We start from the raw sequence: 14518 nt of genomic DNA on the forward strand, positions 1-14518 counted from the left end.
AAATTGGTGTTAAACTGCATTTTGCAGAAATAATTTTGAAACACTTCTCTCAACTTTTAATGGGACTGGCTACCAGGATGATGTCAGAATATTTTAATTCTAAGTCTGTTTATTTTCTAAAACAGATTGTTCTTACCTTTTATTTACTGTAACTTATCATCACCAGTTTATTAATTTTGTTTTGAAAAATAGCACAGTGTGGCGGTATTTCCCCTTTTATTCATTTATTAATGGGAGTGTTAAGCAGCAGTGTAAGGCTGATATATCATTAACTGAGTGAATTCAAGAGGAAATATTTTCATAAGTTGCATGGGGTGGAATGAAAGAGTTACTTTTTCTGTTTTACTGCAAAATTTAAAAAAGCTTTCATGAAAAAAGAACTGAAGATTTTTGTTGAACAGAATAGGCAGCTTATATTGAATGATGACCCTCATATTTAACAAAAAATGTTTTCTGGTTCTATTTAAAAGACCTTGCATACAGATTAATGTTAAAAAAGGTACAATTTTTAGCTCGACTATTCGAAGAATAGTCTAGCTATTCTACTCACCCTGGCGTCGGCGTCGGCGTCGGCGTCGGCGTCGGCGTCACACCTTGGTTAAGTTTTTGCATGCAAGTACATACAGCTATCATTTAAAGGCATATAGCTTTGAAACTTATTTATTCTTTTTCTAGGACAATTACCAACCTCACTGGGTCAAGTTCCATAACTCTAACATGTATTTTGAGCAAATTATGCCCCCTTTTGGACTTAGAAAATTTTGGTTAAAGTTTTACATGCAAGTTACTATCTCCAAAACTAATGCAGATATTGAATTGAAACTTCACATGTGTCTTTGGGGTTATAAAACTATTTGATAGCACCAAGTCCCATAACTCTGACCTTCATTTTGGCCAAATTATGCCCCCTTTTGGACTTAGAAAATTCTGGTTAAAGTTTTGCGTGCAAGTACATACAGCTATTACTAAAAGGCATATAGATTTGAAACTTATTTTTTCTTTTTCTAGATCAATTACCTACCTCACTGGGTCAAGTCCCATAACTCTGACATGTATTTTGAGCAAATTATGCCCCCTTTTGGACTTAGAAAATCCTGGTTAAAGTTTTACATGCAAGTTACTATCTCCAAAACTAATGCAGATATTGAATTGAAACTTTACATGTGTCTTCGGGGTTATAAAACTAGTTGATAGCACCAAGTCCCATAACTCTGACCTTCATTTTGGCCAAATTATGCCCCCTTTTGGACTTAGAAAATTCTGGTTAAAGTTTTGCGTGCAAGTACATACAGCTATTACTAAAAGGCATATAGATTTGAAACTTATTTTTTCTTTTTCTAGATCAATTACCTACCTCACTGGGACAAGTCCCATAACTCTGACATGTATTTTGGGCAAATTATGCCCCTTTTGGACTTATAAAATCCTGGTTAAAGTTTTACATGCAAGTTACTATCTCCAAAACTAATATAGATATTAAATTGAAACTTCACATGTGTCTTCGGGGTTATAAAACTAGTTGATAGAATCAAGTCCCATAACTCTGACATGTATTTTGGGCAAATTATGCCCCTTTTGGACTTAGAAAATTCTGGTTAAAGTTTTGCGTGCAAGTACATACAGCTATTACCAAAAGGCATATAGCTTTGAATCTTATTTATTCCTTTTCTAGGTCAATTACCAGCCTCACTAGGTCAAGTTCCATAACTCTTAACATGTATTTTGAACAAATTATGCCCCCTTTTGGACTTAGAAAATTCTGGTTAAAGTTTACATGCAAGTTACTATCTCCAAAACTAATGCAGATATTGAATTTAAACCTAACATGTTTCTTCGGGGTTATAAAACTAGTTGATAGCATCAAGTCCCATAACTTTGATATGTATTTTGGTCAAATTATGTCCCCTTTCGAACTTAAACTCTTTTGATATTTAACATTTTGGGTAATAATTTCCTGCTTCTGTGACAATATTTCGAATAGTCGAGCTTGGCTGTCTTACGGACAGCTCTTGTTAAAACAGAGGTAAACTTCTGTAAAATATAAAAATCATCAGTTTCAGTTTTCTGAACACCACAAACTAGTCTAATATTTTAATATAATTCTGCTTTATGACACTTTTTTTATTTCTTTTAATTATTGTTGAATTAGATCTAACTATTACCTGAACTTCCTTGCAACACACGGGTATAATTTTGATAAACTCTACTATTCATTGGCACACAAATTTCACATTTTAAGAAATTTTGGCATAAGTCTAGAGGTGAGTCGTATAGTTACAGCGTAAATGTGCTTTTAGAAAATAATTTTATTTTTGCAAATGCTACATAATTTTCTACACATATGAAATCATTCAAAGAAGAGAATTTAAATTAAAATGAATTGTGTACCAATTCATTATAACAACAGAAGTGTAAACATCATATTAATATAATAGGTGGAGTAACCATAGAAAGCAATACAGGGTGTTTTATGTTTTCCCTCCATAACACTTCCATTTGAAATAAGATTTGATAAATGTCACTAGATACCAGTTCATAAAATTCTTTGTACATTTGTTCAGATATTGACAGAGTTTTGTACTTCATACCAATCAACATTGTGAATCACGTGCTGCTATTCCAGGCAGTATAACATGTGAATCACGTGCTGCTATTACAGGCAGTATAACATTGTGAATCACGTGCTGCCCTTTCGGACAGTATAACATTGTTAATCACATGCTGCCCTTCCAGGCAGTATAACATTGTGAATCTTGTGCTGCTATTCCAGACAGTATAACATTGTGAATCACGTGCTGCCCTTCCAGGCAGTACAAAATTGTGAATCACTTGCTGCTATGTGCTGCTACACTAGGCATTATAACAGTGTTAATCTCGTGCTGCTGTTCCAGCCAGCAAAACATTGTAAATCACGTGCTGCTATTCCAGGCAGTACATATATTATTTTGTAGTCCTCTTTGCATACTGGTGACGTTAGTTCCTATGCAACACCCGAGACCAACGCATGTTCCTACGGGCTTGTTAGAATTACCGTAAATATTTACACTTCGTTCGAGTCCCGCGGAGAAGTAACTATCTAAATTGTTCAACATCCCGCCGCTTACACCCACATTGTTAATCCCGACGTACTCCCTGTAAGGATGGACTGTCACGGCATGCCGACGGCGTGCAAACATCGGGCCAGCGGCCTGGGACCGATACGCGTCATCTAACATCAGTTTTAACTCCTCAATAGATCTTGTAAGCATTTGAATATAATTCCTTGCTAGTGACAAGGTTGCAATTTTTGAAAGCTTACGCATAGTTGGACCGTTAGCACAAGGCATAACTTCTCGTAAACTTTCCATCGCTTTGTTCAAATCATGCATCCGCTTCCTTTCCCTTAAGTTTATTTTAGCTCTTTGTTCTTTTGAGTTATTTTGGCTATCGTTTGCATTACATTCGTCTTCGTAAAGATGCTTGAATTTTAAGGCATTTTTCCTTTCATGAAACATATGCGTAGATCCATCCTTTTCCATGGTACAGTTTGAATAAGTTTTGCTGTATTTATCCTGAGGATCAGAGTTCACATCACGTGTTTCTTTGTATTGACTTTCCGACAAGTTTCTAAAGGATGTGTCGTCGTCTGCGTCGTCACAAACAGACAATTCTTCGTTTTCTGTATTTATGTTTTCGTCACAAACGATTCCAGTTTCCATGATATATGATGAGTATTTCAGTTTTGCTTGAACAAAATCCGTTGTCGTCTGCGATCTTACTTACACTTTCTGACCAATGCTTGTCATAGTCTTGCAGCTTTCAGGTCATCAAGAAGTCCTAAGGTATTAAATGCACACCCTAGGGCGGGGATGTGCGCCGTATTCTAAAAGGTCGCCGCATCGTGGACAAAAATCGCTAATTACCGCTCGCGACAGCACTCACTAACAATAGCCGGTGCACTAATTAAACATCCGAGTGAAAATATGTTTACAGGATTTGTAAATTGTTAACAGATTTGATGCTGTGAAAGTGTCAAAGTCAGTTTAGTCCGAGAGTAACATCCCAATTAAAGTCATTGTCAAGTGGTTTTCATCAAGTAATGTGCGCTTGAAGAATAAAGCGCGCTAAATTCAGTTAAACATAGTTTTCCTCGTGAAAACACGTGCAGCCAGAAATATGAAGTAGACTAATATTTAACACGTATACTGATCGTATATATACATGCAATTAAAGCGGCATCGCTCTTTTAGCTCCGTGGCTGAGTGGTTTGTTTAGTTACGGTTACAGGCTTGTACTTCCTGTCGTCAAGACGTGGGTTTGTGCCTTTTGATTTCGAATAGTAAGTCAAATGCTGGCCCTAGGACTCTGGTCACTAACATAAACACAAGATATGCATCGGGGTTTTCCTCTACCATTAAAACGAGAAAGTCCTTGTATAACCATAGATGAACAGGAATGATTTGTAAAGTGCAGGTCTAGAAACCTTATTCATGTCTCGAATCAAAAGAACGCCATCGTTTTTCATTTATTATAGTACTTCCATTTTTGTCTTTAATGGCCTGGTATTTCACATAGTGACTCGTTTATATCAGTTTTTATTTGTAAAAGCTAATATTCGATTTATTGACTGCCTGTTCCATTTCCCGCCACTGCCTCTCTCATTTCGGACAGATGAATGCCACATTGTTACAGTATCTCTATCAGAACATCCCCGCAGGAAATCACAGTGATTATTAGTATGTTTAGAAACAAGGCGTCGAGTACAACCTGTCCCAAAAGGGGATCCTTTTCATAGAAAGTCCCTAATCAGTTGGAGCCAGCTAATTTAACACGCGATTAAAATCGTATTTAATTTGAACCCCATAAGGCAGTGCATTAAAGCCAATTTGCAAGCGAACGGGGTACTTGGGTATTTAAAGCGTTCAGGGCCAGTGATATTGATTGACAGCCATGATATTCCAAGTAATCTGCATTCCTCCTCAATATTTTTTGTTTGTTTTTGTTTTAAATATGTTGACTGGACATATGACTATGCTATATTGAGAAATCATATGATTTAAAATCAATACATCATATCCGCTTACCGTATCAGTAGGACTCGTTATGTCCAATGATGTCGACTGTATTTTAAAGCAAATATTCACGTATTTATTGATTGATCGTCTGCTTAAAATATTTTTTAAAAAAATGGGCAAATCTCGCATTAGGCTCAGAAAGGAGTGTAAATCTGTTTGTAAAAGTAATACTCTATTCTAGTGGACCTGAACGCCATTCATGCAAAGAATTTGACTGTGGTCCCCACAGTACGTAATCTAGCTAATTTAGCTAGATGTCCAGGGGCGGAATTTGGGTGAGCAGCGGGGGAATATTTATTACTAAAATAATTCATATATCTACAACCATAGTTTTTGGTGAATGAACACATATTCATATAAACAATATTGTGTAGAATATTTTTTTATGAAAACTGTTAGTAGGCCTACATACGATGATTCATTTACCGCAGGTAAGGTCACGTGGAATACGGTATTACATTACCTCTACAGTACTGGTGACCTGTAATAATCATATGACTTCGCATCTGGTCTATACTTAGTAACAATACAGAATGTTATGTTTATAACCATTATATACGCTGACATACTATATTTTCATTCATTAGTTGAATTTGAAAACTCAGACTGTTTCTTGTGAAAGAAAATTGTTTAAAATGTCAAAAGAACAAGAGGCTTACCAACAACGAACGGTTGAGGCGGACTCGAACCCACAACAGGGACCGGTCTTCCAGACGCTTGGGACAGATCAGTTTGGAACAAACGGACAGCAGACTGCTGCATTTCCAGGACATACATATAATGCAGTGGTTCCTGGTCCAGTCGCTAGCACAGTCTATCCGCAGGGCAGCCAAGTAATAACCGCGAGAGCCAAGAAATCCGTCGTGGAAGCCTACTTGCTTTGGTTGATCCTAGGACTTATAGGAGCTCATCACTTTTATCTCAGGGTACGTCTGCGATTTCGTTTCGTTTTATCTGTGTTAAATTCGGTGCTATTTTGAATTACTCTGCTTCCATTTCCTACTGTTGAAGAGGCACGGCTGTGTCCGAACCTGCAAACTGTGGGGTTTTATTAGCCCACCATCATCAGATGGTGGGCTATTAAAATCACTCTGCGTCCGTGGTCCGTCCGTCCGTCATTCCGTCAGTCCGTCCGTCCGTTAACAATTTCTCGTTATCGCATCTCCTCAGAAACTACTGGGGGGATTTTGACCAAACTTTGTCAGAATGATGTATTGGTACCCTTGTTGTGTCCCCCTGAAAATCAGACTGGTTCAACAATTTATGAGTGAATTATGGCCCTTTGTTTATTTCTATATTTTACATAGATTTATATAGGGAAAAACTTTGAAAACCTTCTTATCCAAAACCACAGAGCCTAGGGCTTTGATATTTGGTTTGAAGCATCATCTAGTGGTCCTCTACCAAGATGATTCAAATTATTTCTCTGGGGTCAAATATGGCCCCGCCCTGGGGGTCACATAGTTTATAATGACCTATATAGGGAAAAACTTTGAATAACCCCTTGTCCAAAACCACTGGGTCTAGGGCTTTGATATTTTGTATGTGACATCATCTAGTGGTCTTCAACTAAGATTGTTCATATTATACCCCTAGGGTCAAATATGGCCCCGCCCTGGGGGTCATATGGTTTACATAGACTTACATAAGGAAAAACTTTGAAAATCTTCTTGTCCAAACCACAAAGCCTAAGGCTTTGATACTTGTAATGTAGCATCATCTAGTGGTTCTCTACCAAGTTTGTTCAAATTATCGCCCTAGGGTCAAAAATGGCCCCGCCCCGGGGGTCACATGGTTCATATAGACTTATATAGGGAAAAGCTTTTAAAATGTTCTTGTCAATAACTACAACATTCAAATTTGGACCATATGTATATTTTTGAGTGGCAAGATGAACCTTGACATGAGTTGACCTTGATTTTGACCTAGTGACCTACTTTCACATTTCTGTAGCTACAGCCTTCAAATTTGGACCACATGTATATTTTTGAGTGGCAAGATGAACCTTGACATGAGTTGACCTTGATTTTGACCTAGTGACCTACTTTCACATTTCTGTAGCTACAGCCTTCAAATTTGGACCACATGCATAGTTTTGTGCACTGGAAAAAAACTTTGACCTTGATTTTGACCTAGTGACCTACTTTCACATATTGAAGGTACAGGCGTCAAATTTGGACCATATGCATAGTTCTGTGTTTCAAAATGAAATTTGACATTAATTTTGACCTAGTGACCTACTTTCACATTTCTCAAGCTACAACCTTCAAATTTGGACCACATGCATAGTTTTGTGTACCGAAAAAAACTTTGACCTTCACATTGACCTAGTGACCTACTTTCACATTTTTAAGGTACAGGCTTCAAATTTGGACCACATGCATAGTTTTGTATTCCGAAATAAAATTTGACCATGATTTTGACCTAGTGACCTACTTTTACATTTCTCAAGCTACAGCCTTCAAATTTGGACCACTTACATAGTTTTGTGTACCGAAATGAACTTTGACCTTTACATTGACCTAGTGACCTACTTTCACATTTTTAAGGTACAGGCTTCAAATTTGGACCACATGCATAGTTTTGTATTCCGAAATAAAATTTGACCTTGATTTTGACCTAGTGACCTACTTTTACATTTCTCAAGCTATAGCCCTCAAATTTGGACCACATGCATAGTTTTGTATTCCGAAATAAAATTTGACCTTGATTTTGACCTAGTGACCTACTTTTACATTTCTCAAGCTATAGCCCTCAAATTTGGACCACATGCATAGTTTTGTGTACCGAAATGAACTTTGACCTTTACATTGACCTAGTGACCTACTTTCACATTTTTTAAGCTACAGCCTTCAAATTTGGACCACTTGCATAGTTTTGTGTACCAAAATGAACTTTGACCTTAAGATTGACCTAGTGACGTACTTTCACATTTCTGTAGCTACAGGCTTCAAATTTAGACCACATGCATAGGGTTGTGTACCGAAACAAACTTTGACCTTGACATTGACCTAGTGACCTACTTTCACATTTCTCAAGCTACAGCTTTCGAATTTGGACCACATGCACAGTGTTGTGTACGGAAATGAAATTTGACCTTGAGGTAGTCAGTAAGTCTTGAAATTTGGAACACTCAAAAATGGCACATTGGTGGGCGCCAAGATCACCCTGTGATCTCTTGTTATTTATAACAATTTGTTACATATTCTTTAATTACAACTTGAATGGTACACGTATTTTGGATACTTATGTATGGTTATATCAGTGAAGAGATCCGAACAAGTCCTGGATGCGGAGATTTCTGTTACGTAAATGAATGCTATACCTATTAGAGAAATATATAAATTGTAAGTACACAATATTTATTCTTTACCAAAAGATTATCGTGTTTTAAAATATTGTTTTTCAGAGACCATTTTTTGGTGTGCTGTACATATTTACGTTTGGCCTGCTAGGATGTGGTTATCTTATAGATCTGTTCAGAATGCCATACTTGGTTTCTCAAGCCAATAAACGACTCGAAGATTCACGTCTAGAAAAGAAGAAAAATATCAGTGATGCCTATACACTATGGTTCCCGTTTGGACTTCTAGGTAAGAACAAGTTTCTCCAAAATTTCTAGTGATGTGCATATTCCTCCCAGACCTAGGGATGCACGTGCTCCTCCAGGACTTTTAGATCAGCACGTGTCACGGACTTCTAGGCCCGTGCATGTTTCTACCGGACATTTAGGTATTACTAAGTATATGTTTCTCTCGGACTTCTAGGTCAGTACATGTTTCTCCCAGCTTTTTATGTAAGTACTTTTTAACTCCCGGACTTCTATAGGTTAGTATATGTTGCTCACAGACTTCTAGGTCAGTACATGTTCCTCCAGGACTTTTAGCTGAGTACATGTTCCTCCCAGAGTTCTAGGTCAGTACATGATCCTCTCAGACTTCTAGGTCAGTACATGTTCCTCCAGGACTTTTAGCCAAGTACATGTTCCTCCCGGACTTCTAAGTCAGTACTTATGCCTCTAAGACTTTTATGTAAGTGCATGTTCCTACTGGACTTTTAAATAAGTGCATGCGGCAATGATTATTATTTGATCTGGGTTATGAATGAACATGACAAAATGAAGAAAAATATTCGGTTCCGCTTCTGTTCTGTGTCCTCCAAACTGCTCGCCGTTAGAAAAACTTAAAAAGTGAAACAAAAATGGTATCTACATATATATCTATAAACAATTAGAAATAGTAAATGAAAAATAATAATGAGCAAATTCGCTTATATTCTGGCACTCTTTTTTTTTCTCTCCCCCGAAAACGGCGCGGAGCCATCCCATCAGTTTGTAGCCTTATAATATTACCATTGGTACATGTACAACGCATTTTTTAACTAAAATCATATGAATGAAATGTAACTTTCTCAAACAGCCGTGTATAATATTTTTTTCTGATAGGAATATGACAGCCGTGTATAATATTTTATCTGATAGGAATATGAACTACCGTTATTATTTTAACACCTATACTTTTGTTCTGTAGGTTTCCATCACTTTTACTTGAACCGACCAGGATTTGGTGTTCTTTACTTGTTTACATTGGGACTTTTTGGCATTGGTTGGCTGGTGGATTTGTTTCGTATGCCGTCCCTTGTCAAGGCCGCCAACGAAGACCCTAATGTGTTAAAGGTATGCATAATCGTACATACTTTGTAGAAAGTAAATATGAGCAGTTAGAACTATTCTTTAATTACGTGAAATACCCTTAAACTACAGGATAAAAGGCACAAACACGTTAGCATTTTATGTAACTGAACTCACGGAAAAACAAGCTATGGACGTACCGCCTCTATGGTAATAGCGCACCACTGTTACGAACATGGGATTTTGTGTCAAGATGCACGCCAACTACGTAACATGTCTTCCATTTCCTTGTATATATTAAAGAAATAATATTTACGTATCCCCTGTTCTTCTCATTGAAAAGTATGACGTTCATTTAGGAAATGGTGTAAAAGTTACGATAACGCACTTAGTGTTGCATAATGTGCCTCTGTTTTGATGAACTCATTGATCGGGAAGCCGATTTTAAATACATGTATAACATATGTGCAATTAAATGCTTGTTAACAAACGGAAAAGAAATTAAATATATGAAATGATCTTTTTTTGATGCTCATGCAAAATGAATGACAGAATATGTTAAGCAAACGAACTATGAATCACTAGCGCAATTTATGGATTTCCCAATCATATTCAGCCGTTCTTTTTATATGTACTCCGAAAAAAATCATTTCTTAAATATATAGCGGAGCCGTGTTTTTATATATTCAGAAACGAAGAAGAGGTTATACACCCGCGGAAAAAGTTCTCGGTGACCTAACCGGAGTGAATTATTCTACGCGGCGCACTAGTAACCGATTTTAAGTGTTTAAATACATTTAATCATGATTATGTTAATTTCGATTCTGACATGTCTTTCATGTATAACAGTGGGTGAATGAAATAGAGAAATACGCTTTATTGGCGCGTGTATGGCTTTAAATAGGTCAACGCGACGTCATGACGTTACCGTGTTTCAATGAATTAAAGCATGGCGAGGGTTTAAGTGTCCGGCGAAGTCATTCAAGAGTGCGTAAACGTCTTTCGAATTAATTTGCGCCCAAATAATCGATCTTATGCCAGTTAAGTATAACACAGTTCTGTTTTATCACCTTGATTCTGAACTTGCCTTGTATACAAATTAGTAGATCAGATATAGTAGCACTCTTTCTCGTCGCCTGTATGGCACCAAATAGTGTGACATGACGTCAATATTGCCTAGTTTTAATGAAAATAAACATGAATATTTCATATTAGAAATTTGTAATAAAATATTTGAAAATGACGATATTATACGTTTTGGTGTGTTTTCATAAGCATATTTATTTTTCCTAGTAGATTTATTTTAAAATCTAAGCATTAATCAGTATGAACAATACCTGACTAATTCGTGCTGAGGTTTACTTTTTTTTATTTTTCTACTCAACAGGATAAGAGTGTTGGAGCAGCCTATGCTCTTGGAATTTCGCCACTCGGAATCCTTGGCTGTCATCATTTTTACCTGAACAGACCAGTATTTGGCCTGATCTACTTTTTGACATTCGGAAATTTCGGTGTTGGTTGGCTGGTTGACTGGTTCCGTATTCCAGTGCTGGTGAAGAGGGCAAACAAAGAGATTGCGTGGGGAAACACGGGAGAAAGACATGTTGACGACGCTTATATCTTATGGTTTCCGCTGGGTAAGAACAGGTTGTAAACTCAGTTATGCAACAGACACTGCCTAACGACCGTCAAAACCTACCTTCTGTAGCTATATAGCGTTTTTTGCGCCACCAAGTTAGACGTTTGTAGGAACCATATCATAACGGCTGTATTTGGTGTACTTGTAATATGCATATGAGGTTGGCTACTTCAATATTAACCCATCTTTCATACTCACCAGTGAAAATCAACAAGTATGCAGTTGCAGTGTGTACATATTATTTAGTAATAGCAAATAGACATGTTATTTTTTTCTCATTAATTTAGGTCTAATTGGAGCACATCACTTTTATCTAAACCGTCCACTGTGGGGATTCCTGTACTTCTGTACATTTGGAATGTGCGGTGTGGGTTGGCTCATAGACGGCTGTAGAATGTATTGTCTTGTTAATGAGTGCAACAAACTGAACGAGGAGAGGAGAAAGTTGCCGATCCATCGTGGATATGGAGGCAGAGACGGTAAGTCTATTGACAGAACACCAAGAAATGTTGGACATTGGGGTCCAGTGAACGTAATACGTTTGATTGAGAACACTAAAATTAAGTGTATCTTGTAATTTACTTATCAGCAGAATCTTGATTAACCAGGAGTTATCCATATTGATAAATATATACTTGTTTACATGAAAAATTTAGCAGTGGTTATAATATATACGTGTAATCGTGAATCGCGATAGTCCGTTAATCAAAACAATTTATAATTATATGCTAAGATACATAATATGCATATATTCCGTTATTCTAAGCTCTGAAAATAGTTTGTACATTAAATTACTTTAAATGTATTCCACGTTTTGTATTTTAGATCAATATATTTGCTTTTCATTTTGTTAACTGATTTTAACCGTGTGCAAAGCTGGATGTCGTGTATGTCACGCGTTTACTATTGATTGTTATGTTATTTTCAGGTATTGTCATTGCCGCCCCTGGTCTTACCGGCACTGAAGGGTACGCTGCCCCCACCTGTTATCCACAACAACAGTTTCCACAGCAACAATATCCGCAACAACAACAACAACAACAGTTTCCACAGCAACAATATCCACAACATCAACAACAACATCAACAACAACAACAACCTCAGCAGTACCAGTACCCTCCAGCATACCAGTACCCACAACAGTCAGGTATGATAAATACACACATGCTCTAAAAGATAAAAAAAATAATTTTACTCCAGAAAAGCAAAGCACTGAGGAGATATGCTCTTCACTATCATGTTGTTTCTAGAGGCACTGAGGTATGGCCGGGTCCATTAACACAGTAAGGAGTGTTGTTTCCATAAGTTTTTTTAAAAAACGTGTTTTTACATATAATGTGTTCGGATTCTTTACACTTTTACGGGCAATTAAACGTATTGTATCATTCTTTTCAGTGCCATCATACATGGAACAACCCCCGCCATACAGCCCAGTGTCAGGACCCGGGCAACCGCAACCCGGATCCGAGACAAAGTAAAACGGAAACCCGGAACCTGTCCATGTGGACATCTTCAGAATAGACCATCCATGACGTTCCATTGCGGTATACGATACTAGTAGACGCACGGATAACTTTGACTGTACTATACGCTATAAAGGGGAACAATTCAGTCAACACTAACATTAACTAGATTAGTTTGATGTTTCATGTGCACGTGCATACAATTAGATAGAAACACGTGCAGCTGTTAATTTCATTAAAACATGTGTAGCATTATTTCAGTTTGAATCAGTGATCATTGTTGTTGACACTCATTATGTTGTTATTAAATATTTTTAATTTATGTATCATTTGTTATGTACATTTTTATGCCCCCGAAGGGAGGCATATAGTTTTTGAACCGTCTGTCTGTCGGTTTGTCAGTCTGTCGGTCTGTCCGCAATTTTCGTGTCCGGTCCATATCTTTGTCATCGATGGATGGATTTTCAAATAACTTGGCATGAATGTGTACCACAGTAAGACGACGTGCAGTGCGCAAGACCCAGGTCCGTAGCTCAAAGGTCAAGGTCACAGACGTTAAAGGATAGTGCATTGATGGGCGTGTCCGGTCCATATCTTTGTCATCGATGGATGGATTTTCGAATAACTTGGCATGAATGTGTACCACAGTAAGACGACGTGCAGTGCGCAAGACCCAGGTCCGTAGCTCAAAGGTCAAGGTCACACTTAGACGTTAAAGGATAGTGCATTGATGGACGTGTCCGGTCCATATCTTTGTCATCGTTTGATGGATTTTCAAATAACTTGGCATAAATGTGTACCACAGTAAGACGACGTGTCATGCGCAAGACCCAAGTTCGTAGCCATAACTATTCATTCAAAGTGCCATCGGGGGCATGTGTCATCCTACGGAGACAGCTCTTGTTTGTTTTGATTTTTAACCATTTCACTGCTGGAAAGAGTACATAAAACACAGTACTAGTATGTCATGACCTGTAGCTGTAGAATTTCTAAGTAAATGCCGACCGAATCAGGGTACTCTTAAGGGAATGACCATCTACACCTAACAAAATGTCTCACTGGTCACTTTCAAATATTCATCTCAGATCATGAATGTCTTTAGATATTTATCACATCTAATTTTACTGAAAATTAAAGTTAATGATAGTTCGTGTAATAGTTTTGGCTTATTATATGCAAAACAGCACAAAAATCCCAAACTTATATCATTATGGCTAGTGTATATTGATGTATGTTTCCATAGGAATATCAAGCACAAAACGTTTGCACTCTTTTGCTATAAATCACAGTGTCATTTTACTGTAGCATTTTGAAAAGCTTTTTTTTTCTTTCAAATTACATCCTCTGTATATACAAATAAGTTCGAAACTGTATGTTATTTAATGACTGTCTTTCTATGAAAACTAAATCTGTGATAAAATTATCTTATTGTACTAGTCCTTGTTTTAGTTAGACCATTGACTCTGATGATAGTCCAGAAGGAAAGATTATGCATTTAACCATTTACCGTCTGGAAATACTGGCAGCTACCGTCTTGTAATGAACTCGAGTATTTTGGTAAAGACCTCAATCCTTTTGAAAAAATTTGTGAACACAATTGCTGTCTGGTTTTATTGTAACCTTTCTTGATATTTTGTTATATTGATATCTGGAACTCCTGGTAAGATATATTCGGAAAAAGTAGTTTAGTCACTTCCTCTCGTTGTTGGCCTTTATGATGTTTAAATGATTT

General features: G+C 37.2%; 1 protein-coding gene across 1 annotated transcript; it reads left to right on the forward strand.

The window, feature by feature from the left end:
• Positions 1 to 5578: 5578 nt before the first annotated feature.
• LOC128556175 (uncharacterized) lies at positions 5579 to 13937 on the forward strand. Its single transcript, XM_053540306.1, has 7 exons — positions 5579 to 5980; positions 8464 to 8647; positions 9584 to 9729; positions 11072 to 11321; positions 11611 to 11802; positions 12252 to 12470; positions 12719 to 13937. Exons 1-7 carry the CDS (start codon positions 5690 to 5692, stop codon positions 12799 to 12801), a joined length of 1365 nt encoding a protein of 454 aa, XP_053396281.1. The 5' UTR covers positions 5579 to 5689; the 3' UTR covers positions 12802 to 13937.
• The last annotated feature ends 581 nt before the right edge of the window (positions 13938 to 14518 follow it).

The sequence above is a fragment of the Mercenaria mercenaria genome, chromosome 4 (genome assembly GCF_021730395.1).
Source record: "Mercenaria mercenaria strain notata chromosome 4, MADL_Memer_1, whole genome shotgun sequence".
NCBI classification, from domain to species: Eukaryota; Metazoa; Mollusca; class Bivalvia; order Venerida; family Veneridae; genus Mercenaria; species Mercenaria mercenaria.